This window comes from Mus caroli, unplaced genomic scaffold (genome assembly GCF_978045245.1).
Source record: "Mus caroli unplaced genomic scaffold, Mus_caroli_1 scaffold_9, whole genome shotgun sequence".
Classification (NCBI taxonomy): Eukaryota; Metazoa; Chordata; class Mammalia; order Rodentia; family Muridae; genus Mus; species Mus caroli.
In genome coordinates this window covers 15238171-15265557 of record NW_028227264.1, presented here as the reverse complement: position 1 = coordinate 15265557, position 27387 = coordinate 15238171, and the positions used below count along the sequence as shown (strand labels likewise).

Below are 27387 nucleotides of genomic sequence, written 5' to 3'. Positions count from 1 at the left end.
AGTATTTCAGAAACGGGAGCCAAGGAAGATTACACAGAGGATTTTTCAAGTTTGGTTTCTATTCTCTGTTACATAGAGCCCATTAAGAGGACATCATTATAAGAATGAGCAGACATAGAGGGGCTGGGGATATAGCTCATTTGTTAGAGCACTGTGTGGCCAAGGCCCTGGGTTCTATTCCCAGCACTGCATAGACCAAGTGAGGTGGTGCTTACCTGTAATCCCAGCATTTGGGAGGTAGAGGACAGGAGGATCAGAAGTTCAGGGTCATGTTCAGCCTCACAGAACACAGAAGGCCAACCTAGACCCTATCTCAAACAGCCCAGAAAACAGAAAGAAGAACTCTGGCACCAAATGCCTCCTTTGAAGGCTAAATCTAAATGAACTTCTGTGAAGCTCTTTATGTAAGTCTTTGTAGATGCCACTTTGTGGCGATATTTTCATGTTACTCCATATAATGCTTAGTACGTCTTATAATTCATACTCACAATTGTAGTTTGTGTGTGTGTGTGTGCATTTTTAAAAGATAGGTTCAATGAGGTAGGGACTGATTCCTGTCGTCACTGGTCCCTTTTCCCCTGCCACCTCCCCATGGCCTAGCAGCTATATCCTGCCCTAAGCCTTTGTTCCTTCTGAAACCTCACACAGACATTTGCACGTTTCTTCTCCTGTTCCGAGGGCTCCGTCTTGCAGAACAGTTCCGCTAACACCTGATCTCCAGCTGTTGTACTGTGCTTGCTCCTCTTAATCTGAATTCTTTTTCCTTCTTGCATGTCTAGCTGATAACCCAATATAAATTTCTGTACATATTCATTTTTCTAAAATTTTATGCTGATTACGCCATTGATGACAACAGCCCTGTGAAATGAGCTTGACAAGGGTTTCCTTTTTTGAAAACTTGGGATACTGAGACAAAAATGGTGTTAGCAACTTGTAAGTTCCATGACACTAAATATCTAGATGCAGGGTTCTAAACCTACTCAACTCTAAAAACCCTTTCTTAAGTCTCCAAACCCTTTCTTAAGTCTCCAAAGCCACTAGCTCTCTATTCAGTAGAAGTGTTTCATTTCTTCGTCACCACCCTTCCAAAGCCTGTCATATACAGGTGTACCTCAATCACAAGTGATCAAATGAAGTTTAGTATTGATGGGCTAAGTAAGCATCCCAGACTCTAACTTCCTAGCGTCACATACTTAGCTTCAGTAAACTCCAGCTCTGTGCCTCTCTTAAAATCTAAAGTAATTGCAAGATCGCATCATGTACAAGTGCTAAGCTCTGAAATGTCCCTCTCAGTTCATAATCTGTCCTTTCCCCCTCCCCTGCCGTTCCACAAATAAACCTGTCCCTTACAGTCCTCAGAGTCTGTAAGTTCCAGCACAGTGAGTGGGTTCACAGTTATACTTTGAAGGGCTGGAGAGATGGCTCAGAAGTGAAGAGCGTTTGCTGCCCTTGCAGAGGACCCAAACTCCATTCCCAGCACATATACAGCCTTGCACGGGGTCCTTAAAGCCAGCTCCTGGGACCTGATGCTCCCTTCTGGTTTCAGTGCATGTGGGTGGTGCACATACATTCATGTGGCAGTCAGAAACATTCACATGCATGAACTAAAAAGTCAAAATTATACTTTGAAAGCCAGGTGTGGTGTGTATACATATAATCCCAGGGAAAGGAAGGATTGTGAGTTCAAGCCCAGCCTGGCCTCCGTAGTGAGACCCTGTCAGAAACAAATAAACAAACAGACACCTATACTTTGATCATGTTGTCCCAGTGAGCTGCCGGATTTTCTTTTGGGGGATCACAGAGTCTAGGGGCCTTGTGGTCAGACTTAGCCTCCCACCACCATTTCCTTCTTCCATTGTCCTTTCTGTTATCTCTTGCCAATAACTCATGCTAAATTAGCCTCGGCAGGAGCTTTATAGAGTGTTAGGTTCTCCATATGTAGCTGTATTGCTCTGTAAAGCTTTCCTAGAGTACAGCAGGCCCTGAAACAGGGTACTTCTCACTGACAACAGGCCCAGATGAGGGCAAAGAATAACTCAAACCAGACCAGGAGTGGTGGTACATTCCCAACAGTGGGGAGGGAGGCTGAGGCATGAAGATCTAAAGTTTGAGGCCAGCCTGAGCTGCATAGAAAGACCCTGTCTGAAAAAGATTTTTTTTAAGTTAAAAAAGACACTAATGAGGCTGAAGAGATGGCTCCACAGTTAAAGTCACACACTCTACTCTTATAAAGGACCTGAGTTTGTGTCCTAGCACCCATGTTGGGCAGTTCACGACCACCTGTAACTCCAATTCCAGAGGAAACAATACCTCATCCACTCAGACACACACACACACGTATGTAAATTAAAAATAAAAACAGCAATAGCACAAATTTCAAAGAAAAGCAACACAGAGCACCCCCCGTTTGCTTAGAAGCACCCGAATAGCCTCAGTTGCCAACAGCTACTGCTGTTGGCCCACGGACCCATTTCGAGGATGCAGGTATCCTGGACAACACTGATCTGTAAGGCACACTGTGATGGAGAGAGAAGGATGAGGGCACCATCAAAAAGGAGAAGCCCCTGCTCTCCCTGCCCCCACCATGCATCCGCCAGTGTGCTGGGTGATGGAAGGCTTAACTTCTAAGCCTCACAAGGAGGTGAGGCTTTTCTCTGTATCCTTCACTTCACTGACATTTCAAGATATGAAAGGAAAGAAATGCAACTTCTACAACTCACCATGTGACCCCTTTGAAGTCCAGTCTAATTTCTTTCCTGTGCATTTCTAGGCATCTCAATTTTTAGTGACATCATCGGAAAGCCATTTTAAACAGATGGTCTATATTATGTCAAAACAGATTTTCAAATGCTGGTTTTGGAGCAAGATCAAACAATTGGTTACTGCTAGAAAATGTTTAGAATCTTTTTTAACTGGGAATCTCTAATCATTTTTTTTCCTAGTGTTTCTTTTCAATGAAATATCTGAGCGGGGTCGTGTATGTTTACAAAGAATTTCCCAATGGTTTTAGGAAACAGCGATATTAAGTTCCGTTCCCACTAGAAACATATATGAAATGACAGTATTTTTCTTAAATCCTCATGAGTAATTATAAAGCCATCTAATGGGCGAATAGTGGTGTCTCACTGCCATTCAAACCTTTTCTAAGAACGATAGGCAGATTTTCATGCATTTCCTGGTCTACAGATTATCTGTTTTGTCTTTGGTGAAAACCAACACTAAAAAAACTTTCCTTTTTATATACTTAACTGTTTTATCTATCTGGTGTGTGTACACGCCCGCACGTTCGCTTGCTCCAGTGGAGGCCAGAGGAGGGAATCAGATCCCTTGAGCTGTAGTTACAGGCAGTTACAAGCTGTCAGATGTGGGTGCTGGGAACTGAACTCTGGACCTCTGCAAAAGTAGTATAAACTCTTTTGCTGGTTTTGCTTGTTTGTTTGTTTTTTCCTTTTCGAGACAGGGTCTCTCTGTGTCGTCCTGGATTGAAGTCACAATATAATCCAGGCAAGTCTTGAACTCTAAGATCTGCCTGCCTCTGCCTCGAGTGTGCTGGGATTAAAGGCCTGTGCCACAGCCCCTGACAAGAGCAGTACACACTCTTATCTGCCAAGCCACCTTTCCAGCCCACTGAACTGGTTGTTTGTTTGTTTGTTTATTGTTGAGTCTTGAAAGTTCTCCTTTTTTTTTTTTTTTTTTTTGAGACAGGGTTTCTCTGTGTAGCTCTGGCTGTCCTGGAACTCACTTTATAGACCAGGCTGGCCTCGAACTCAGAAATCCTCCTACCTCTGCCTCCTGAGTGCTGAGATTAAAGGCATGCACCACCACTGCCCGGCTCATTTTTTTTTTTTTAAGAGATTGATTTATTTCATATATGTAGTTATACTGTTGCTGTCTTCAGACAGCAGAAGACAGCATCAGATCTCATTACAGATGGTTGTGAGCCACCATGTGGTTGCTGGGAATTGAACTCAGGAACTCTGGAAAAGCAGTCAGTGCTCTTAACTGCTGAGCCATCTCTCCTGGCCAAGTTCTTCATTCTTGGTGTAAGTTTATTGTCAAGCATGTAATCCACAAGTTACAGCCCACGAATTGTTTTCTCCATCCCATCCCCACCCACAGGGTGTGGTGTATATGTGTTGAAACCAGCTCTCCTTTCTGATCCTCCTGCCTCTGCCTCCAAGTGTTAGGGTTCCAGATGTAGACTACGAAGCCTGGCACCTCATGGCTTGTCTTTGTATTCAATAAACACAGTTATTTAATTACAATTACAGTCCTGTGACCAGAGCCCCACAGAATATCTTACGGGAAGTATGGTTTATTTGAGCACTGTTTAAGTGTTCCAGTTCATCTTGATAGGGAAGGTATGCGGATAGTGGGCAGCTCCGTGAATGGCAGTGGGAAGCTTACAGTGTGGACTACCCACACCTCAGCAGCTGACCTCAGCAGAGGTAATCCTAGCTGTAAGCGAGGCTAGCCATCACCCTCAAGGCCTGTCTCTCTGCAATCCACTTCCTCCTGACCTCTAGGTTTTACAACCTCCCTAAACAGTGCCTCGTGGGAGAAACAGACTACATTCAAATTGGAACAGGAATAAATTTTGAACTAAGCCCAAATTAAGGGCAGCTTTAAGCACATTTGAGGACTAGAACTCTATGGGTGAGAGTTTGGTATGTTTACCTGGTCTTGTGCTTGGTGTTAAAGAGGCGGATTCAAGATGATAATAAGCATTAAACCCATGGGCAATGATGGCTTGGTGGGGAGGCTGGGAACTTGAAAGGAGGCAGTTTAAGATCAGGGAAGACAGGACTGGGAGAAGCACATGATGAATCCTGTGGGAAGGATTATTGTGTGTGAATACTTACCAGGAAACACCCACTATGACTTAGGCACAAGATGACCACGCAGACAAAGTGACCTGGCCAGTTGAATTGAGACAGCACTCCAAGTAGCACCCAGGATGTGACTGATACATTGTCTTAAGGAACTACATGGCTCTTGTGGCTATAATAGGCCCAGGACCATGTACGGCCATTTAACCAGGCTGAGCAAGCTGGGAGAAGCAAACCAGTAAGCAACGCCCTTCCATGACCTCTGCATCAGCTCCTGTTTCCAAGTTCCTGCCCTTTGTGAGTTCCTGTCCTGACTTCCTTTGGTAATGAACAGCAATGTGGAAGTGTAGGCAGAATAAACCCCTTTCTCCCCAACTTGCTTCTTGGTCATGATGCTTTGTAACAATGGACCCAATCACTTGTAGATAAGATTCTAGAATGCCCTGAGACCTGTCACAGCAAAAGTGTGAGTTGAGGACATGGGAAGTCTAAAGTGAGACACAAGGTGCCTGGACAAGAGACAGTATGTAACAGAAATAGCCTTGAGATGAGCTGTGATGTGGGCAGATCAAGTTCATTCCACTACTCTTCCTTTTGTCAAGTTTTCCAGGATACCAGGACAATCAGAATTGTAGGAGGAGACTGTGTAGCTCAATGGTAGAACACTTGTGTAGTATACATGAAGCTCCAGGTTTCATCCTCACACTGGGTGGAGGTAAGACAGGAGATTTGGAATGGATGCTGCTAACCAGGCATTGTGTCATGTGACAGTAATTCTAGCATTTGGGAAGGGAAGTAGGAGGATTGGCTTATTTAAGAGCAACCTAGGATTGTGTAGGGAAGACATTGGGACAAAAAAGAAAGAGGAATGAACTGAAAGCAAGGACGTAAGGAGGGAGGGTCAGCAGGTCCTGAGTTGTTTTCATATAAAATAAATACAAGAAATGAGTGGACCCGAGAGACAAAAGCATGTGCTCTTGTGACTGATGGGACATGTTACTCCTACCACCCCAGTCCGGGCGGTGATGGGGCAGCAGGCACCCATGCCTTTAGCGTCGGGGAGGAAAACTCTCAGGGTGTAATTGTCCAGGAATTCCCCAGAAATTGCCCTTAGGAGAAGGGAGTTGCCTCACTTACAAGTCCAAGGACAGCTGACACAAGAACTATTCGGAGGGCTTAGGAGTCTAACGTTCCCTGAATAGTTTTGGGACATTGGGCTTGATCAATCAGTTGATTGATACAGAGTGTCTCTACCTAGCTCTGGTTGAACTACACATTGCTATATAGATCAAGCTGACCTCAAACTCACCGAGATCTGCCTGTGTCTGCCTCCTAGGTGCTGGGATTCAAGGTGTGTGCCACCAGAGTCATCTTGCTTAGCAATTTTGAAGTGCCACCTCAGCTCCAGAGATCTCAGGGTTGCTGGAAACGTCTGCCACTTCTGCCTCACAGTTTTCCCTCTGTCCAGTTCTGTGCTTTCTTCCTTGTTGCTGTTGTTCCTAACAATCAAGGAACTTCCCATTTCCAAGATCGCTGTCTTAGGATTTGTTTCCCAGGAACCTGACCTAAGTTAGTGACACACTTCTGCATTCACTTACTGAGTTCCTGCTCGCAACCCCTTAGACTTATTACTGTAATTATTATTACAGCATTGCAGGACTGAATATTACATAAACAAATTATTTCATCTAGCTCTGCTGGAGAAGCTGAGCTGCTGCTGCATCAGACTGATGCTGGCCTATAGGTTTGAAAGCCAAGCAACAGAGCTGCATCCAGCTGCTCAGATGAAAGGGCAGAGTCAGGTCAGGACAGTGAGTAGATGAAGGATGAAATGTCCAGAAGGGTTAAACAAGACAGGCAGGTAGACTGTATCAACAAGCAGACACTGAGCTAAAGTCCCCGGGGCTGTCAGATCCTTGGACCCTTGACACACACTCCAGATGGTTTAGAAAACAGGCTGGCGGGGCCATCACAATGATGGTGAGATAGGAGAAGAAGTTAGGGACAGGCCCCAGCAAGAGTAATAGCTGTCTGTCAACACTCGCGATGTCAGCTGATGCGCACAGATCAAAGGCCTTCTGCTCGATGACCTTTAGATAACTGCGTGAGTCTCTGAGAGAGCTTTTTCAGGAGCAAAGAATTTACCCTTTCACCACTATTGTTCTCTTTGTACTATAGCCATTTGTTGTATTATTTTTAAATTATATTTTTTGGGGGGAACAGTCATATCACAGTGTGTGTTGGGTGACCCTATTCCTGAGAAGACATGAACAAATATCTACTCACCCCAGATAGGAAAATAAAGACAGAACAAAGCAACAGTTCTATCCAAATCCACTAGGTGAGCCAATATTGGGGTTACTTACCAGAATACGGTTAAGGGATTCCTTACAGGAACAGAAATGACTCACTCAACCATGAAACCTGGAACAGATTGTACCACTCGAAGACAGCTCAGTAGGTTGGAGCGTGTTCTTTGGCTTGAGAACTCTATTGGTCTGAGCCTTTTCTCCAGGCAGCGTGGTTGGTTTCTGCTCCTTCTAGACAGCTCAGCTTATCTGAGAGCATTAGCAATCTCTACTGCTTATATTTTCTTGGAGAGAGTAGGCCTAGGGCAGCAAAGGGATCACCTAAGACCATCAGAAAATACAGGTATTTATGCTATAATTCATAACAGTAGCAAAATTACAGTTTTGAAGTAGCAACAAAAATAATTTAATGGTTGGGAGTCAGCATGACATGAGGAACCGTATTAAAGGGTCACAGCATTAGGAAGGTTGAGGACCCCTGACCTAGAGAATCTGGTCAGTTTCAGGGACTTCCTGAGGCCATTGAGTTGTTTACTCCATGAGCTTAGCAAGTTTCCCCAAAAACCTCCTGTGTGTTAATGAACTCCCCCTTAGAGCATTCTGTTTTTTACCTTCCTTTAAAATGCCATTTTAACATCCCCTATTTTACACACCCCACATGAACACACAACATCCTGTGTCTTATGAGCTTCCCTCCAAGATGGAGGTACTTCTATCCACTGAGCTATCTTGCCAGCCAGAATCAAATATTTTAATACCACATGTAGCTTTAAGCTTTTACTTTGATGAATATTATTTTCTCAGTTGTTGCATAGGAGCTGAACTTTTTATTAGCCATATCTCAGGAGCTTTTTGTTGAAGTATGATTATTAAAGTAATTCAGTTTCTTGTATTACATTAGAGGCCTTTCATATTTATTCTGTTCTTCTTTGTTTTTCCTGGGGACAGGCAGGAAGAGGAGGACAGAGATCACTTGACATGAGTTCTGAGGTATGAAGGAGAGAGGATTTCTACAGACAGGAGTCCTTGTGCTGCCTCTGGATCCAGGCCATAGTGACGAGTGTAACCAGATTCCCAAGTGTATGTTGAGGTGACCCAGAGTTGGCTGGTGTAATCTGGCTTTTAGTAATGTCATGCTGATATCACCAAAGGACTAGCAGGCTGACCTCCAAATGAAGTCTGTACTAGCAGCCTCTTTGATACACCAGCCTTTTCCTTGTTCTATTGCCCCATGGAAGAATTTAGCAAGGTGATTCCTTGAAGTTAAGAATGGCATCTAAGAAGGGAATCTGGTTAATTATTACTATATAAGAAACTACTGCCCAACATCACAGCATAAATTATGGTGTGTGTGTGTGTGGGGGGGTATCTTTTGCAGTGTCTCATTTGTTTGTGCAGTCACCCCTCCAGGCTCATGTGGGTGAACCCTCAGGATAGCTTGTTCATGTGAGTAGCCGCAGCTAATGTCGGCTGTGACCCAGGAGTTCATCTAGAGTGTCTCACATCTGCCCACATGCCTGGGCTTCTTACAGCTTGGTTGGTGGGGTTTTAAGAGAAAGTTTTCTGAAGTACAAGTTTCTAAGAGATCCAGACAGGTTCCAGCATCATCTTGTCACAAAATCCATCCATTAGGTGAGTCACAAAGACCAGCCCAGATTTAATTAGAGGAAAATGCATCGCTCTTCGTGGGAGAGGCCACTGTTTTTTGTTGTGATGTATACGATAAGAGAGATAATTTGTCTTCCTAAGTCATTTATGCTATAACTAACTCTCTAGCAGGTTATCGGGCTACACCTCTTCTGCAAACGTCAATGATCTCGGATGTCCATACATTCACAGTGCTCCACCGCGAAGAAAGAAGGTATTTTCCTATTTGCAATGAGGACGTGAACCAAATGAACCAAGTTAGTTTCAAACCTGCCTGAGATGAGATAAGAGCTGACCTCCCCAACTCCTTTCATCTATGTGTGCCCACACACCTGAGACCACCAACACCTCTTCAGTTCCTGTAGCTTCATTAACATAGTGTTCGAGGAAATCTCAGAAATGTCATTGCTGTTTCTTCTATTCTACGCTGTTCAACAAAATGTCTTTCTGCCTTTTCTCTGAATTTTACCTCAATGTTAGACCCCCAAACTTAATGATCTACACTTTTTGTCCTTTGAGCCTCGGCCATCCTGCCTGGCTTTTTACTTTCTTCTTCCTGCAAATTTAGTATCCCCTGTCCTATGTGAAGTTCCACCTTCACTCCTGTCACTTGGGTAGCCCCTGACCAAGCTACCTTCTCCCTTCTCCTCACCAAAGGGAAGAGAATGCATTGGATTTTTGTCCCTGAGCTTCAAGACAAAGTCTATGTCATCAGTTTTACTGCCCACTAACCAGTGACGTCGGTGGTGGGGTCAACCTGTCCAGTCCACTTTGTTTTCTGAAAATTCCAGACACTGAGTAACTTAGTGCGCTCTCTCTGAAGCTAGGAAAGCTTCTCTGAGCAGGCACTGTGGCAGGAAATAGGGAGAGTTCACAAGTGTGGGTGCAAGGCGCACCCTTCCTTACGAGCTGTCTTAAACACCTAATATGGAGTAGAAGAGTCCCTTTGCAGGTCCTGGGATGGCTCATCAACTAACAGAAAGAAAACCCATAGAAAGTTCTTGTATATACCCCACACGAGATCAATTTACAGATTAATTGTGATTTAGCCAAATCAGAAATTCTTGGGACTGAATGTCCTTGATTCCTACAGGATTCAAGCCATCACAGGGGACACAGCGCCTACTTTCTTATCTATGGAGATAGGTTGCAACTCATCCACCCTATCACCAATTCCAGAAGTGCTGACCTGGATTCACAGGAGATGAAATGACTCCCAAGGCTGGACATACAGCTCCATTGTTTAGCCTCAGAGTGCAGAATAATAATAGCTATTGTCCACTGGATAATGCTGTGAAGGGCTAGGTGTATTTAAGCCTTACAGTGAGTCTGTCTGTACAGAAGGTGTTGTTATTCTTACTTTGTGTATTAAGCATCCATACCTTGGAGGGATTGAGCCCAAGGACACACACGAAGTGGTAAAGCTGGGATCTATCCACTGCACTGGGGGAGACTGGGTAATGGTTTTTAACGCTTCTCCCAGTATTGGGTGAAGCAAGCAGCTTCCCTGGACATGTTTTGCCAGTTTAAGAAAGAATTTTTTTGCTAACAAAATTCTTGAAAGATTTAATTTACTTTATAACAGGAATAGACATACATAACTTACACATCTTAATATTCTAATAATCATAAATAGCACTATGAGTTATTATTCTTAAAACGCTAAACATCACTTAGGTGGTGTAGTATTCCATTGGAATATAGCTTCCCCCTGGAAGCATATAATGAATTAGATGCTTCTCTACAGCACATTTGAGGCCTTTTGTTTTATGTTGTGCTGCAGGGCTCGTAAGAAAATTATGAGTCCCAAATACAATTGATACAAATATATAGAGATGCTCTCAATAACAGTGTAATTAGCTAAATGCCATTAATCATAAGCATGTGTTCAAATAAACAATATACTTAAATATATGTTTATGAGTACCAAAAAGCTAAGAGTAGCCGAAACTAGCAATTATTAAGAGATAATATTGATACCTAAGTCATAACAGCCTTCACAATATGGGAGAATTTCAGCTCTTCCCGTGGAAAGGCACAGAGGTGCTTTGTTTGAATCACAGCCTGCCAATACTCCTAATATAAAGTCTTTCTTATCTTCAGCCTTGCCACAGTAAAGCCTGCTTCTCATACATGTGTGTAAATCCTCTCTGCCTGTCCTCCATTGCTGTACTAAAGCACGTTGACAAGAGCATCTTGGGGGGTGGGGGGCAGGTTAATTTGGATCACAGTTCCATGTCTCAGACATCACTGTGGGAAGGTCCCACAGCCATGAACTTGAACCAGTTAGTCACCTCCACCGTGAAGATCAGAGAGAGAATGAAGCATTGCACACCTGATAACACTCAGCGAGCTTTCTTCATCTTTATACAGTCTTGGGCCTCCTGACTAGGGAATGGTTCCTCCTACTGTTAGACTGTGTCCTCCCACATCTGTGACCATAATGAAAACAATCACCCACAGACACACATACGCACAGACCAACCTGATTCTGAGTTGGTCAATTAAAATTAACCGTGAACTGCCCTCAACTTCAGAGACAGAATAATAGTTACAGAAACCAATCTGACTTGACATATGTACCAATACTGTTGATAAATTTTAGATGTGCTATGTGGATAAGTCATGAAATTTTTCCTATAACTGCTTCTTTTTTTTTTTTTTCTTTCACTATTTTATAAAACCTTTTCAGACAGGGTCTTTTGTAGCTTAGGCTGGCTGACCTTGAACTCCTAATTCTCATGACCCTACCACACATATACTAGGATTACAACAGGCATGCTCCACCTTGCCCAGCTTACAGTTGTATTTCTGACTGTGTAGCCATACTGAAGTTTTAGAGACAATTTTCTGTGTCAGCGGTTCTCAACCTGTGGCGCAAAACCCCTTGACAAACCTCTATCTCCAAAAAAATGTACATTACAGTTCACAACAGTAGCAAAATCACAGTTATAAAGAGGCAATGCTTTTGTGGTTGAAGGTCACCACTCCATAAGGGACTGTATGAAAGGGTCGCAGCATTAGGAAGGATGAGAGCCACTGGTTGGTTATCATGAACCAGGATCATAGTAGAAGGAACAGCCTGTAGCCACCTGACTCCTCAAAGGAGAAACCTATCTAGAAGGATTGGATGTTTGCATTCTAAAATATTAATAGGTACATAATGTAGCAGGGTACTTGTGTTTTAAAACTCTAAATATGTCAGCAAAGCCAGATGTGGTAGCACATGCTTACAATTCCAGCTATTTAGAAGGTTGAGGTAGGGGGATGAAGAGCTTGAGGCTAGCCTGTGCTATGGGATGAAGAGCTTGAGGCTAGCCTGTGCTATGGGATGAAGAGCTTGAGGCTAGCCTGTGCTATGGAGTGAGCTCAAGGTCAGCCTAGGAAACCGAGTGATCTCTGTTTTAAAGGAAAAATTTCAAAAGGCTGCAGAAATACAGGTTAGTGTAAGGTGCTTGCCTGGAATTCACAAGGACGCTGGCTCTGATCTCTAGAACTGCTTAAGACGGTTGAGTGCTAAGCCTGTCTAACTGGTCTGACTTCATGACCCCTAGGAAGAGAATGAGCTATTTAAGGAAAGCTTGGCAATAAAACTCCTGTTCTTACAAAACCAGTGGATGGACCGTATGTCGTAGCGCGCTTGTAATGGCAGGTCAGAGGGGGCTGGGACAGGAGAATTGGGAATTCCAAGCCAGTCTGAGCCACATAACAAAGTCTCCAGACCTGAGCTAAGTGAGACCTTTCTTAAAAATAAAAGCCAACCACACAAACACTAAAAGCAGGGAAGAGACTGGTATTAGGTCTAAAATAAAAGGCATGGAATCCTTATGACTTGAGCATCTTTAATCAATACTAAGGCCAAGAGAAAAGACCACGCCCAGGCCATTAATCTGAGGCTGCTTTGAGCTGGTCTGTGCAGCTCATCCTGGCTTTAGACTTTATTACATATTTTTTGTATTTTCATTCCTTAATCAATCGGCTTGAAAGACTATATTTACTGTCACGAATATGCCGTGCCAGGAAACGTTCGTGAACCCCAAAAGACCACCAAGGAGCCAATCCGATGCAATCACATTAGGGTTCCTTTATTTAAGCTCGAGCTTGGGCGCCCGCCAACCCTGACATGGCAGGAAGGTGGAGGCCTGAGCCTAGTTTTGGGCAAGCATTTATAGAGGCAAGAAGGGGGTGTCTAGCCTGATACACATCTGACTGGGGGTGGGGGTGGGGATTATGGCCTTTAACATAATTGGGTGGTGCTAGGAGCTAAATCATAAGCTTAACTTCTGTTTTCCTCCTGATTGGTGGTTGTTAGGAAGTGAAGTGTCAGGGGCAGGCTTGTAACCTGGAGGTGCAGATTTTGGGGGGAGCAGCCTGGAAACTGGTGCTAGATGCAGGTTTTGTTGTGGGGTAGCCTGGAAACTGGTGCTAGATGCCAGCCTGTTAGTTTATTTGAGTTTAACTTTAGATCAGATTCTATAAGATGGAGTCTGAACCCAAAAGATTTGGTCTCTCAAATAGTCATTTTAAAAATCTACATTAAGAAAATATCAAGCTGTATTTTTGCTGTCTTTTTTTCCTCTAAAGATTCTTTCAGGAGAAGTGAGAAAGTTCCTTCAGAAAGCATTAATATGTATCTTTTATTAATAGTTATTAATAACTGAGAGTTCAATGGCAAGTTTCCTGAAGAACTTCACATACAATTAATACTTAAAATTCATGTCACATTGTAAATTATTATAGCAATGAAATTTTCATTGCCGTGAGTACTTGCCACTTTAGCCCCTTAAAATGCATTCAATTAATTTTTACACATTTAAGTAGATTATTTCAATTAAATATATTCTAGAGGCAGCAAGGGCAATGATATAAGATGTTAATCTTACAACGAGAAGACACTAGAAGCTAAATATGGTGTTCAATATTATCAAGAATTATAATGTTCAGTGTATACCGTATTACAGCTCTCTAGAGTAGTGACTCTTAACCTGTGGGTCATGTAACCCCATTGGGGCTGAACAACCCTTTCACAAGGGTGGCCTATCAGATATCCTGCACATCATATACTTACATTATGTTTCATAACAGGAGCAAAATTACAGTTATGAAGTAGCAACAAAAATAATTTTATGGTTGGGGTTACCACAACATTAAAGGGTCACAGCACTAGGAAGTTGAGAGCCACTGTTGTAGGGGAACATAATTTATAGCGTAATATATATATATATATATATATATATATATATATATATATATATATGAATTTATTAGAATGTCTTCAAGCTGTGGTCCCGGTAGTTCAACAATGGCTGTCTGCCAGTGGAAGATCCAGATATCCAGCAGTTCTGTCCACAAGGCTGGTTTGCCTCAGTCGGTCTTCGGTATACACCAGAATCCCAAAGAAGGGGACTCTAATGCCAGTGAAGGAATGGACTTGCCAGCAAGAAGAAGTAGGCAAAGAGAGAGAGCTCTCTTCTGCCATGTCCTTTATATTGGCCGTCACCAGAAGGTGTGGCCCGGATTAAAGGTGGATTGTCTTACTTCAAAAGAGCTGGATTAAAAGTAGGTCTTCCCTCTTCAAATGATTTAAGAAAACGTGTCTTGGGTTTTAGTTAATTTCAGATACAATCAAGTTGACAACCAAGAATAGTCAACACACATACCAACAAAAAATGCATACCTTTTCCTATGGACTGTGGTATAGACTCATATGTGTGCACACAACACACAAATAAACAAATGTAATTTAAAAGATTTTTAGTTAGAAAACTTCTTTAAAATTTAGTGAAAATTTAAACAGTGATTCCATGCAAAATGACAATTACATTTTGTTTAATCTTTCACTTGAAATAGCCTAGAGTACATGACAGTATTTCTAAGGACACAGCAAACGTTTGAATAAAAACTGAATGTCTATGGTTTGAATGTGAAAAATAATTTTTCATGTTTTCTTTCATTAAACTTTTCCTTTGAACTGGGGATGATGGTTTAAGTCCTAGCACCCTGGAGACAGACGCAGGTGGATCTTTACAAGTCCAAAGCCTGCTGGTCTACAGGGCAAGTGCCAGGTTAGCCAGGGCTACATAGTGAAATGGTATCTAAAACAAAACAAAAACCACAGAATATTTTTTTTTGAATTACAACTAGTTTTTCAGTAGATTAATATGAAGTTTATTATTCCTTCTATATACTCACTGTAGAGTATGTACAAATAGCCTATTTTTAAAAGAGCAAGTCATGTACTTATTATTTATTTGTATGTGTTTTGAGATAAGGAATCATACAGGCTAGGCTAGGCTGCCCTCTCTTTGCCTTGTTCTTGAGGTTGACCTTGGCTTTCGAATCCCCCTGTTTCCACCCACTTAGCCCTGGGCTTACGTGTACAGACGGACGGACGGCTATGGCCCAGCAGAGAGTAATAGGTTTCAGTGTAACAATTTTTACTTACTAAGTTCAAGTCATCTATTTTATTTTTTCCTTGCTCACAAAGTTTGGTGAAATTGCCTCATTATAACTGAAGTGACTCTACTGGAGTGTGGGTGGCCTTGCAGCGAGACCTTGCTTGGGGAAATTGGTAAGTATGGTATTTGTTTTAACACTACAATTTTGTATTATGTACATTTTAAAAGACATAAACTATAAATTTTCAGCTCCTATCTGAGAGAAAAAAAAGAGGCCTTGAAGGATCTTACAGTCCTTGCTTAGAAGATTTTGCAAGTTTGGCAACAGTTCCAGCACAGCTAACCACTCAGGTTCACATTCACATGGCAGACCTTGATCCTGTAGGGCAACTTGGCCACTGCTTGGGGAGAGCATGGACCCTGCACAGCTTAGGGGACCTGGCTACTCTCACATCCCCTGAAAACAGGTCTTTCTGACTATTACATTTTTAGCTTCTCACAGATAGTCCTTGGACTTCCCCAAGGCCTCCACCAGTCTCCACCCATCTTCCCAATCTCTCTTCTCTCTTCTCTCTCTCTCTCCCCCTCCTCCCTCTTCTGCCCCTCCCCACCCCTTCCCCCACCCTGCCCCTCTCCCTCCTCAGTCCACCCCCCCTCCGCCCCTCTCCATCCTCTGCCCCCTCCCCCTCCCCTTCTTCCCCTCTCCCTCCTTGTTTCTGCACAAAGTCAACTTTCTTGCTCAATGAAAGTCCATTTTGGGACTCTGTCTGGCCTTTCCAGCCTCACCCAGATGGCTCATTCTCTACCTGTACCACCTTACGTTTCCAAGGGAGATTTGATTGGTCCAAATGACCAGTTTCACCACTGTTGTGGAGTGGCTGCTGTTTGATGAGGTTGACAAAGACTAGGCTACATTTGTGAGTGTGTGTGTGTGTGTGTGTGTGTGTGGCGGGGGGGGGGGTTGCTGAAACTCACTAGGTTGACCTGGCGTTCACAGAGATCTTCCTGCCTCCGCGGTGAAGGTCACAAATGACTTGGACACTTGGACACTTGTAATTAATTGGGGGTGGGAAGAGAAATTTCCCTCATGATTACATTTGCAATTCCTATAAAATAATTTAGGTTGAGTTTCTTTTTCAAAACTCTGGGTAGGGCAGGTACATACGATGGAAATAAAAAGAATTGGAATGATTTGAATGGTCAATGAAATGTAGGAAACAATGAAGAGAAACAAATGTATTCTGTCTCAAGATCTAGAATCAAAATCGGTAGAACTGGCCTTGAAGAATGAAGGTGTTTGCAAATTGATTCTTTTTTACTTTATTATTATTATTATTTGTCTTGAGCCTAATGCTCTGCATACAGAACCCATGTGACACTCTGTTTTCCTAGGAGATCTCAGAATTTAGCACGCTGGGGGAGCTTTTTCTCTTGTTGGGTAAGATACTCTGGCAGAAAATGAAGATGCATTAGGCTGTGGGTCCTGACTGAGTAGGATGAGAGAGATGATGGTACTTTGTGTGTGCATTCCTAGAAACCTGCCTCCAGCTTTGGCGTTGGCGCGGGTTTCCTCCTCCTAGGCGTGTCCCGGGAGAATGGGCGGCCCCTTTCCAGACAGCACTTAGTCTTACTTGCCCCCTACGCCTCTCCCTGTCCCCTCCCTCCTCCACTGCAGCCTTTCTCTTAACCCGGACCACTTCCTTCTTCTGCCTGTTCCTCCCCAGGGCGCGGAAGCTGAGTACAGGGTTCAGACCCACGCGGCAGCAGCTCTTCCGTGAAGAAGGAAGCAATCGGAGAGGTGAGCTAGTCCCGGAAGGCGCTGGGGGAAAGCTGGACCCGACGTCTGGGGAGGCTGAGCCCCGGGTGGAGGGTGAGGACCTCGGGGTGCCGCGGTGCAGCTAGAGGGGCCTTGGACACTTGTCCCTTGTACCCCACTCGCGGGAACCCCACTCGGCCAGCACACTTCCGCACTGGGCTCACGTGACGTTTTGCCGGCCGGGGGCGGACCGGGAGAGGGCAGCCCCAATCGATGTTTGCAGCGGTGCAACGTGTGGGTTTTGCATTTGGCGTCAGCTTGGTTGGGTGGGGGGCTGAGGGTGAGGTTACGGGGTGCGGAAAGACTGGAGGGGATCCCGGGGCAATGAAGTGGTGTCATGACATTGCTCTCTGCACTGCGGAGGGCAGGTGAGGAAGGGAACGCAGGACTCGTGGGGCTCCCGGGCTGTGCCTTCGGGTGCGCTGACGGTGGGGGACCGAGGGAGGGTGAGTTGCGAAGACAAAGGCCTCCGGGACGAAGCGCTTGTGGTCCGGGGCTCTGCAGCCCTATTCAGTTCAGGAGTGAGGGAATGGTACACACAGACCTCAGGATTTGGGGATCCATATTTGGCAAGACCCCAAACTTGTAGGAGGGATGACCAAATATGGAGTCTGCTGGAATCAGCGAATAGGGAGGAAGGTGAGCCTTTGACCCGCGCCAGCTGTTAGTGATAGAAGTGAGGCTGGAAGACCGCCCAGCTCGCGTGTAAAGTTGGCTGCCGGTTCCGAGCAGGCGACTCCAGAAGGCTTTATTTCCTTGGCCTATTGCCTCTAGAGTTTTAAAACATAACTAGAGAAGGCTCCTGACATTCCTTTCCAAATGTGTATCGATGAAGCTTTCTAGCATGTGCCAAGCCCCTCTCTTTGTGAGACCCACTCAGACAGCCTAATTAGAGTCTGAGACAGACAGGCCGGGCTAACATCTGCCGCTGCCCGTCTTCTGGCCCAGCCTCTCACTGACAGGCTCTTTTTCTTAGACTTGCTCTGCTTATGACCTCTCATTGTTCTTGATCTCTCACCGAAGAGAGGAGGTTTCTCCCCTGCTTTTAGACTGCCCTGGGTCTATTGTATAATGTGAATATTTTCTTCTCTTTTCCACTCCCATAATAAGGGACTAAAACCTATTGAGTTGGGTATGCAGTAGCAAACCTATTATTTTCCTATTCATAAGGGTCCAGACTGCGGTGCTGTTCTTGCTTTGTAAATGATCTGCCTTAGTAAGCACTCAGTATATGATATTATGTAAGGATACACTATTACATTAGATTCATTTGTGTAACAGTAAAAGAATGGGAAGACCTGGCAAGATGGTGTGCTGGGAACATGGCTTATGTGGCATTAACTGTTGTGAGCTTGTTTCATTCTCAATGAAATGAGATAAGTACTTCGTAGTGTTCTTAGAATTTCATGAATTAGGGTAAAGGCACTTACTTGCTGCAAAGCCTGATGACCAGATTTTAACCCCTGTGACCCACGTGGGAAAGCCCACAAGTTGTGTCTGACCTTCACATTCATACCCTCCCCAAAAGAAATACATATAAAAAAGATTTTTGTAAAAGAAATTAATTATGAATTAACTCGGCTAAGGAACTGGCATGTAATTTCTGGGGTTACAGTCATAGGATCTCCCATACCCCACATTTGTCTGTAGGTTCTGGGGCTCAGACTCAGTAATCTCACGCTTATAAAGCAAGATTCTTACCAACTGAGTCATCCCCCTGCCTCCCAATCTGCGTTTCTGTTTTATCTGTCCATCCTAACCAATAGAACAATACCAAACACGTAGACTACGTATATAAATATATTACGATGATTCTAGTTATGTTTTGTTATTTGCTTTTAAATAAAATGTTGTTAAGCTAACTGGATCACTATTCTTTTTTTTTTTTTTTTTTTTTTTTTTTTTTTTTTTTTTTTTTTGGTTTTTCAAGACAGGGTTTCTCTGTGTAGCCCTGGCTGTCCTGGAACTCACTTTGTAGACCAGGCTGGCCTCGAACTCAGAAATCAGCCTGCCTCTGCCTCCCGAGTGCTGGGTGGATCACTATTCTTTAGCATGTAAGAAATAGAAACTACATGCACTACACGTTATAAACAGGGAAAATATCATTGGTTCATAAAATCAAAAGTTCCAGGATCGGGGACAGGCTGAGTTATTTTTATGCCTAGGTTTTCTTTCTGCTGGATTTCCCAGCTGGGTTTTCCCATATGGTCTCCATTTACATGAGGGTTGGAAATGCGCATGTCAGAAACAGTGGAAAGGGTGTTATTTACTAGTCGTCTAGCAAAATCTTGAGACTGAACTTAACTGTTTTGAATGAGAGCTCTTGTTCTCAGACCTCCATGTGTGTGCCCCTACCCCCAAATAAGTAAATTTTAAGCCCCCACCTCAAATAAATAAATTTTAAAAAACCTTAAAAACGGTTTATATAAATCAATTCAGATTAGGATCGGGATGTCTTTAACCTGTCCTGATGACTCTGGGTCACTGCTGGAGCTGAGGATCATGCTCGGTCCACTCGCACAGGGAAGTGCTGTCCCCAAACAAGACTCAGGCTGCTGGTGCCAGAGTGGGAAAGCAGTTCTGGCCCCACCAGGCAGCAGCTGGTCACCACGGACACAGACAGGCTTATCCCCACCACTGTTCTGTATACCCTGGGGATAGCTTAGCTCTTTAGTATCACTTTTAAACTGTGCCTTGCAATTACATAATTATGCTCTCACCAACACAAAGGCCCCCAATATAGTTGGACAGCATAATTTTTAGTAAGTGTTAGAGCTGCATTTAATTGAAGACTTTGCATTTTACTAGAATGTCACCCCTTCAATTATAATAGTCATGCAAATCAGAGCACGTGGTGGTGGCACTTTTCATTATTAGCCGATCAAAAACCCGGTGTCCCAATCAATACCACTGAGGCAGATGGTATACAGTCATAGATGTCACTCTTATCTTAAAAGCTACCAGGAGTTAGTAATAATCCATCTGGATGAAGTTGTTTCTTCCAAGTCACCAGAGCTCCACCTTTTAGCTCATTATTCAACCTGCAGAGATTTTCCTGTGAAAGCAAATTGAATCTATGCTTCTGTGGCCCAGCTCACATACAGTCTCTGCTGGTTCCATCCCCCGATCCACTTGCTACTTCTTGTTAGTTAATGAAACAACATTTGTTTAACCTCTCCTCTTGGTGCCAGGCATGATAACAAGGAATATTTAAGTCAGATCCCCATGGAGAGAAACTTACCTTGTAGTGAGGAAAGCCCAGAAATCAGTACCCAAATGATCCAGGCATACAGTGCTAGGGGAAAAGCCAGTAGAGGGCTCTCCGAAGGTTAAGGACGCTCCCTGGAAGTATATCCAAGCTGGGGATGACTTAGACGTAGAAGGGGGAATGGCAATAAGTCGATCAGAAGAAAGAAAGTGGAGATGGATGGCAGTGTTGCCAGTAATATTTGATGGAGACTCATGTAGTTGTGGCTTAGCATTCAAGTGTACAACGGAGGAGACTAGAACAGTAGTCAGAATCTGGCCGATGGAAGACATAGCAAGCCACAGCAGGACTCAGAAAGACTTAGCAGGTTCAGTTCTTATTCTGGACTCTTCTTGATGGGACCATGAATGGGCCTCATTACAAGCTATGCAACACAGTCATTTTTCATGTGCAGAATCCAGAGAAGGCTGTAATGCTCCTGGATGGGAAATGGACGATATCATTGCACTGACCTGTGGGTATTCAGGTGGCCTTGGTATGAGTCTGTACCACCTCTAGACCTAAGTGTCCTGAAGAGCAAGGAGCGTAGTTTATCTTGGCATCTTCACCTCCTAGTTCAGGACCTACCTCAGCTGTGCCTTTGTGCTTTCTCTGGCTCCAAAATAGTCCATTTTACTCTTGCCGTTGTCTACTTGATCTACCTTCCCCATGGTCTCCTAGGAGGGGGCCTGCCTGTTCTGCCTTGGATCTACCATCCAGGGAGTGCTTGCCACATTGCTTTTCACTGGAAGCCTTTCTCTGTCTTGAGCATGGATCCTGTTACCTTTTGCAGTTTTGGTGCTTAGGGAAGCACTGACGCAAGCTGTGCATGGAGTAATACCACTGTGAGGGCAGAGGCCATTTTCTCGCTAGTAGCCAGTAGGTCACAGGAGTGGAGCAACATAGAGGGAAGTTCCATAAGTAGAAGGAAAACAGTTATATTAGTGCACTATACTTCATACTAGTAGAACAGAGGCATGGTCAATATAGTGACACATGCTGCTTGAAAAAGCAAAAGGACCCTTGGGTTGCTGCCTGCTGGGAGTACAAAATGGCTGTAATATAGACTTCTTTTCTCTTCCAGTCAGCAATGAATGTGGAACATGAAGTTAACCTCCTGGTGGAGGAAATTCATCGCCTGGGTTCCAAAAGTAAGTACTCTAAGGCAGAATGTTTCTTTTGAGTGTACCGCAAGACCAGCATTCCAGAGAGGCCACTTAGGACTGAGGACAGCGACTCAGTCTGCCCACAGCTGAGTGGGTAACTGCTCTTAGCCACCAAGGGATGTCTGAGACATAGGGCTATTGGGGAATCAGGTTTCTGAGGCAGAGAATAGTTGAGATGTTTTGTTATTTATTTATTTATTTGAAAAATCATTGAGCTTCTGTTTTTTTTTTTTGTTGTTGTTGTTTGCATTAAAATCAGGTGTTTGATTTATATTTGAAATGGTTTGTTGTTAAAATCATGGTTTTCTGCTGGACGGTGGTGGCGCACACCTCAGGCAGGCGGATTTCTGAGTTCGAGGCCAGCCTGGTTTATAGAGTGAGTTCCAGGGCAGCCAGGGCTACAAAGAGAAACCCTGTCTCGAAAAAAAAAAAACCCAAAAAACCCCCAAAAATCATGTTTTTCCGATTTATTTTGCTACCATTTTATGAATTTATAAGTGACTAGAGATTTAGCTTGAATCTAATAAAAATTTAAAAAATTGTCCTATTAGGCCCCTCTAGAGAAACAAAATTTATAGAATGAATCTACTTATATATAGTAATGGATTTACTAGAATGGCTTCAAGCTGTGGTTTTGCTAAACCAACAATAGCTGTCTACCAGTGGAAGGTCCAAATATCCCATAGTTCAGTCTACAAGGCTGGTTTGCCTCAGTTGGTCTTCAGTATATGCCAGAATCCCAAAGAAGGGGGCTCTAATGCCAGCGAAGGAATGGACTTGCCAGCAAGAACAAGTAGGCATAGAGAGAGCTCTCGTCTGCCATGTCCTTTATATTGGCTTCCACCAGAAGATGTGGCCCGGATTAAAGGTGGATCTTCCCACTTCAAATGATTTAATTAAGGAAAAAAAAATCCCTCACGGTGTACCCAGCTGCTTAAGTTTTATTTAAAGTTAATTCTAGATACCAAGTGGACAACCAAGAGAAGCCATCACAGTTATCTTCATTCCTTGGCTCACGGCTCTCCTCTGTCTTCCAAACCAGCAACAGAGTGGGGAGTCACCTCACAGGGCATTACTCTACTTACTCTTGCATTCTTAAGAACTCTTATAATTCCATGAATTCAATCCAGATAATCCAGAATAATGCTCCATTTTAGAGCCCTTATTTAATCACATTTGAAAAATTCCTTTTGCCATGTAACGTAAGGTACTCACAAGATTTACAAATTCAAACATGAGTATCTTTGGGTGTCATTATTCTTTCTGCCCCCTTGGGTAGTCCTGGGATAGAATTCATGCTAACTGACAGTCTAGGCAGGTGCTCCACCCTTGAGCCAGTCCCAGCCTCCTCCTCCTCCTCCTCGAATCTTTTCTCATCACTTAATTTTGACAACATAACCAAAATGTTAAGATAGAGCCATATGGAAATGTTGTGGAGGTCACAGCCACATGAGTTCAGTCATCTTGTCACTGACTGCTGCTGCTCTCCCGTATGTGCCAAGCCCTTCATAAGAGTAAGAGACATAGGCACATTCCTTTTCCCCAAGCATCTTAGTTCTTAATTGATGAAGGGAGACAAAAAATTGATGAGGCATTTATCAGGGAGGGGGAAGACTTGCTGGACTGTGAGGCATTCAGTTCAATATGGTCCTAGTAATTGATAACGGTAGAGTTGGGTTCACTTACTTGATTAAGCCATGAGTCAAGTAGGACTTGGAAAGGAAGTGTAGACAGGTTAGTTGAGGAAGGGACACACGAGTTTAACTTGGAATGGGAATTAGTTAGTGTTTGCATAGAAGACACAAGAGCGTGTAGTTTATTAACATTTAGGTCCCTGGTCAAATAAAGTCTTTGTAACTGCACTTTTCCCTTCCCCCTTTACTATGCCCACTTGATGCAAGTCTGGGGAGTCTCATTTTCGCTAGTGCCACACTTATAGTGTTCCTCTCCCATATCCCTAGGGTCTCTCTAGCTCCAGTCAGGTCACAGTACTTGGAATTACTATGCTGTTTGGATTGTTTAGAGCTGGTTTCCAAAAATTTGTAGACTGTTCCTATTCATGCAACCTGGTGCTCATTAGTTTGGCTCAGCTGGCTTTAAAATTCTAACCTTTGCACTCCTTAAAGAGTGTCTGTGCTCTACCTGGGTGATTTGAAGTTCCATTTCAAAATGAACAGCTTTACAAACGAGAAGACAAGATAATTATCATGCCATCCATATGCATGAAAATACTTAAAAATTCATAGCTTCACCAGAACACCTTGACTTTATTATTGGCAAAAGATGGCTTCCTGAGTGGGAAATCATATATAGAACTATGTCATCTTTTGACATGCTATTGTTAATTATTTAAGTTGAGCCTAGAGTGATTTTGACTAATCTGCATATGATGTATGAGCTCTGGCTAGAAATTGATGAAGGAAATTTTATGTTTCTTTTAAAGTCCTAATCTTTAAACTCTCATTTTTTTCATATAGTTAGCAAAGATGAAGTGATGAATATGATTTCTTGGAGATCTAAATTCTTCCATCCAACAAGGAGATATAGAATCAAAAAGGGAATTCTGTTTTAGTCCTTAAGGTCTTCTTGAGGCAGTTAGAAGATGGACATACTGGGAATAGGTACTGGGAATAGGTTAAGAGCATGGGCTTAGCTGGTTGTGATGACACATGCCTGTAATCCCAGGCCTTGGTAGTTCAAAGCCACCCTGGACGACTGAGGCCCCTTGTCTGAAAACATTTTTAAAAGAAGGTGAATCAGAAATGTGGACTCCTGTGAAATTCTCTGGGAATGAATCCTGTTCCTCTCATACTTACTGGGTAATCTTGTACATTTTATCATGTTTCTCTGTCTTGGTTTGTGTAATAGTAATGTTTCAGTGATTCAGACATTTTTCCATTTTAACGTCTCTAAAGTAGAGACTTTATCTTAATGTTGCCTTGCTTTATTTGACTTGGGCCGTTTAACTGGACATAAAATAATGGTGCTTTTCAAAACCAATAGTGTTTTTCCTTACACAGAATGAGGAGTGAATACATTTTAATAACTGTAAATTCACTTAGCAGTTCTAGGAACATAGCAAGGACTCAATGAACATTGGCTATTGTTACTAAAGTTTATGGTATGTGCTTTGATTAATGCTCAGATTAGTAAGAAGAGATAACTAATGAGAGAGGAAGTTGTGAAGGAAGGTTACAGTTGACTCTGTTCTTGAATAAAGTAGGGACCAGAGTTGTCTTAGTCAGGGTTTCATCGTCAGGAGACACCATGACCAAGTCTACTTTTATAAAGGATAACGTTTAATTAGGGCTGGCTTACAGTTTCAGAGGCTCAGTCCATTATCATCATGGTGGGAAGCATGGCACCATAGAGGCAGACAAGGTGCTGGAAGAGGTGGGAGTGGTATATCTTGATCCAAAGGCAGCAGCAGGAGACTCTCATCTGTAGACAGCAGCCAGGAGGGTCGGTCTCTTCAGCATTGGGCAGAGTTTGAGCATAGGACCTCAAAGCCCACCCTCACAGTGACACACTTCCTCCAACAAGGCACACCTATTCCACAAAGAGCACTCCTCCTAATAGTGTTACTTCCTGTGAACTGAGCATTCAAACACCTCAGTCTATGGGGGCCAAACCCATTGAAACCACTACAAGGGTCTAAGATGCTGGGCCAAATCTCTCAATGTGGGCACAGTTACAAAAGCCAAATCTTGGGTACCTTGGGCAAGAGCAGACTGTTCATTATGACTAAATCCAAACGTGGAATGAAGTCATAGAGGACCAGGCAACCACTGAATGCTCAGCCCAGGGGGACAAAGAGAGGCCATGTTCTTCACTTTATTTTGAAGGTGACTGGGGACCATTGAAAGAGCAACATAGAATAGTATCCACCAAATTAGCATCTCATAAAATGTCTTCCATATGTTCTATTTCTGAGTAATATGAATGGTATATTGAGGGTTAACGTAGGAAGAGGGAGGCTGGTAAGGAGTAGCCCACTACAGTTTGAAGTTACTGGGTGAGAAACACTAAGGGCTTCAACTCAGCAATGCATGGTCATTGGAAATGCGTGAAAACAATTACAAAGTCACAAGGAAGGGGTGGGGACCTGGACATTTGTCAGACTGAAGGATGAGAGGGAAGAAAAACTCTAGAATTATACTCTCATTTCTGCTTTTGGTGCCTCTTTAAAAAAAAGTATTATAAATTGAGGTTTACTATTCTGGGGATTTTTAAACAGTTTTACTTATATTTTTGAATCCTGGTAACAAGCCTGTCCAGTTCATTTTCACCTTTATTTGCTGGATGAGATAACAGGTCAGCATTTGAAGGCTATCCAAGGCCACCTAGCATCTTTACCTGTATCCACCCATCAGCAGTTGGGTAAACAGCAGTGCTTCTTTCCTATAGATTATTTTTTAACACATATTTTATAAGCTGACATCCAAGTGAAATAATCTTGTAAAAAATAATTTCTGGGTCTCCCCCCAGGAATTAAGATTCAGTGGCCATAATAGAAGACTATGGCTTGTTTTAAGACCTTCAGTGCAATCTTGGACACTCTTGAGTATGTTCAGAATATTCTCTTTCCAGTCCATTTGTTGTCTTTATTAGCCTGACAACTAACAGTTTTATTTTTATTTATTTTTCAAAAGATTTGTTTTTAACATTTTTATTTTAAAATAAAATTTGTATGGGCGTTTTGCCAGCAAATACATCTGTGCTCCTCACACATTCCTGGAGTCCATGGAAGTCAGGAGAGGGCATCAGATCCCCTGGAACTGGAGTGACAAATAGTTGTAAGTTACCATACAGGTGCTAGGAATCGAACCTAGACCCTCTGTAAAAACAGCCAATGTTTTTCACTTCAGAGCCATCTCTCTAGTTCCAAACTAACAATTTTGAAAATCAAAATTGAAAAAATTTATCTACAACCTTAGTAGTACAGTGTATTTACTTTTTTTTTTTTTTTAAACTTTGAGGCCAGGTCTCACAGTGTAGTCTTGGATGGCTTAAAAATTTCTATGTAGACCAACCTGGCTTTGAACTCATAGAAATCTGCCTGCCTCTTGAGTGCTGAGATTAAAGGTGCGTGTCACCATGACTGACCACATTCACATTTTATAAACGTGTCTTTCTGTCCTTTGAAGTTTTGTCTAGAAAGCACAGTGTGTTTATTCTGCTGCTTCAGGGTTGGAAAAGGTTTGGTGTTAAATTCTAATCTTGGTTACCCCTGGTTAGATATTTCCAAGTTTGCCATTCATAGAGGCAAGACATTTACTAATGTTGTGTTTCTCCAATTAGATGCTGATGGAAAATTAAGTGTGAAGTTTGGGGTCCTCTTCCAGGATGACAGATGTGCCAACCTCTTTGAAGCATTGGTAGGAACTCTGAAAGCTGCAAAACGAAGGAAGATTGTCACATACACAGGGGAACTACTTTTGCAAGGTGTTCATGATGATGTTGACATTGTATTGCTGCAAGATTAATGTGGTTTGCATGGCTTGGTGTATCTGATAAACTGGAATAATTCAGTTAAATGACTAACGTGAATTTCCTTATGTATTTTTATAGAACTTTGTAAACAAAGGGGGGCTTGTTGAGAAGTCCTGTTTTTATACCTTGAAGCAAAACGTTACAATGTAAAATAAACAAAACCTATTCTTTTTCTTAAGAAGGTAATTGGGAAATGTAGGTAACGAAACATTTTTGGAGGTGTGAAAAAGCTTTTGTTCTCTTAAACCATTCTTAAGACCATTTCCACAGGCACTTGACATTCTGTCAAAGCAAGAAGCAAACTGAAGACCAGCTGCCATGAAAAACATTGTTTATGGAATAAAAAAAAAGTGTAACTGCCTTTAAATTTCCTGGTGGCTGTGTTTTGTCATTTAAGTATGAATGTGCCTCATTTGGTACAAATGAGTTTTTGTATCAAAATTAGTGTAGTGACCTTCATTTAGAAACAAATCTTAACACCA

General features: G+C 42.9%; 1 protein-coding gene and 1 long non-coding RNA gene across 3 annotated transcripts; both read left to right on the top strand.

Moving 5' to 3' along the window:
• The first annotated feature begins 8084 nt into the window (after positions 1-8084).
• LOC147002567 (uncharacterized) lies at positions 8085-16622 on the top strand. Its single transcript, XR_015048512.1, has 4 exons — positions 8085-8128; positions 8915-8999; positions 15273-15356; positions 16576-16622. It is a non-coding gene; the product is annotated as an uncharacterized LOC147002567 (long non-coding RNA).
• A 141-nt stretch (positions 16623-16763) lies between these two features.
• Abracl (ABRA C-terminal like) lies at positions 16764-27276 on the top strand. 2 transcript variants are annotated; one of them, XM_021174822.2, is made up of 3 exons: positions 16764-16981; positions 21331-21397; positions 26714-27276. In XM_021174822.2, exons 2-3 carry the CDS (start codon positions 21337-21339, stop codon positions 26896-26898), a joined length of 246 nt encoding a protein of 81 aa, XP_021030481.1. In that variant the 5' UTR covers positions 16764-16981; positions 21331-21336; the 3' UTR covers positions 26899-27276. The 2 variants fall into 2 exon arrangements, with proteins under 2 accessions (XP_021030481.1, XP_021030486.1); XM_021174827.3 differs by lacking the exon at positions 16764-16981 and adding an exon at positions 17298-17367.
• The last annotated feature ends 111 nt before the right edge of the window (positions 27277-27387 follow it).

Excerpts from the sequence above, each read along its gene's own strand:
- Abracl (XM_021174822.2), top strand. The coding sequence starts at position 21,337 with ATGAATGTGGAACATGAAGTTAACCTCCTGGTGGAGGAAATTCATCGC. Across the intron at positions 21,398-26,713 it reads TCATCGCCTGGGTTCCAAAA|ATGCTGATGGAAAATTAAGT; the intron begins GTAAGTACTCTA and ends TTCTCCAATTAG.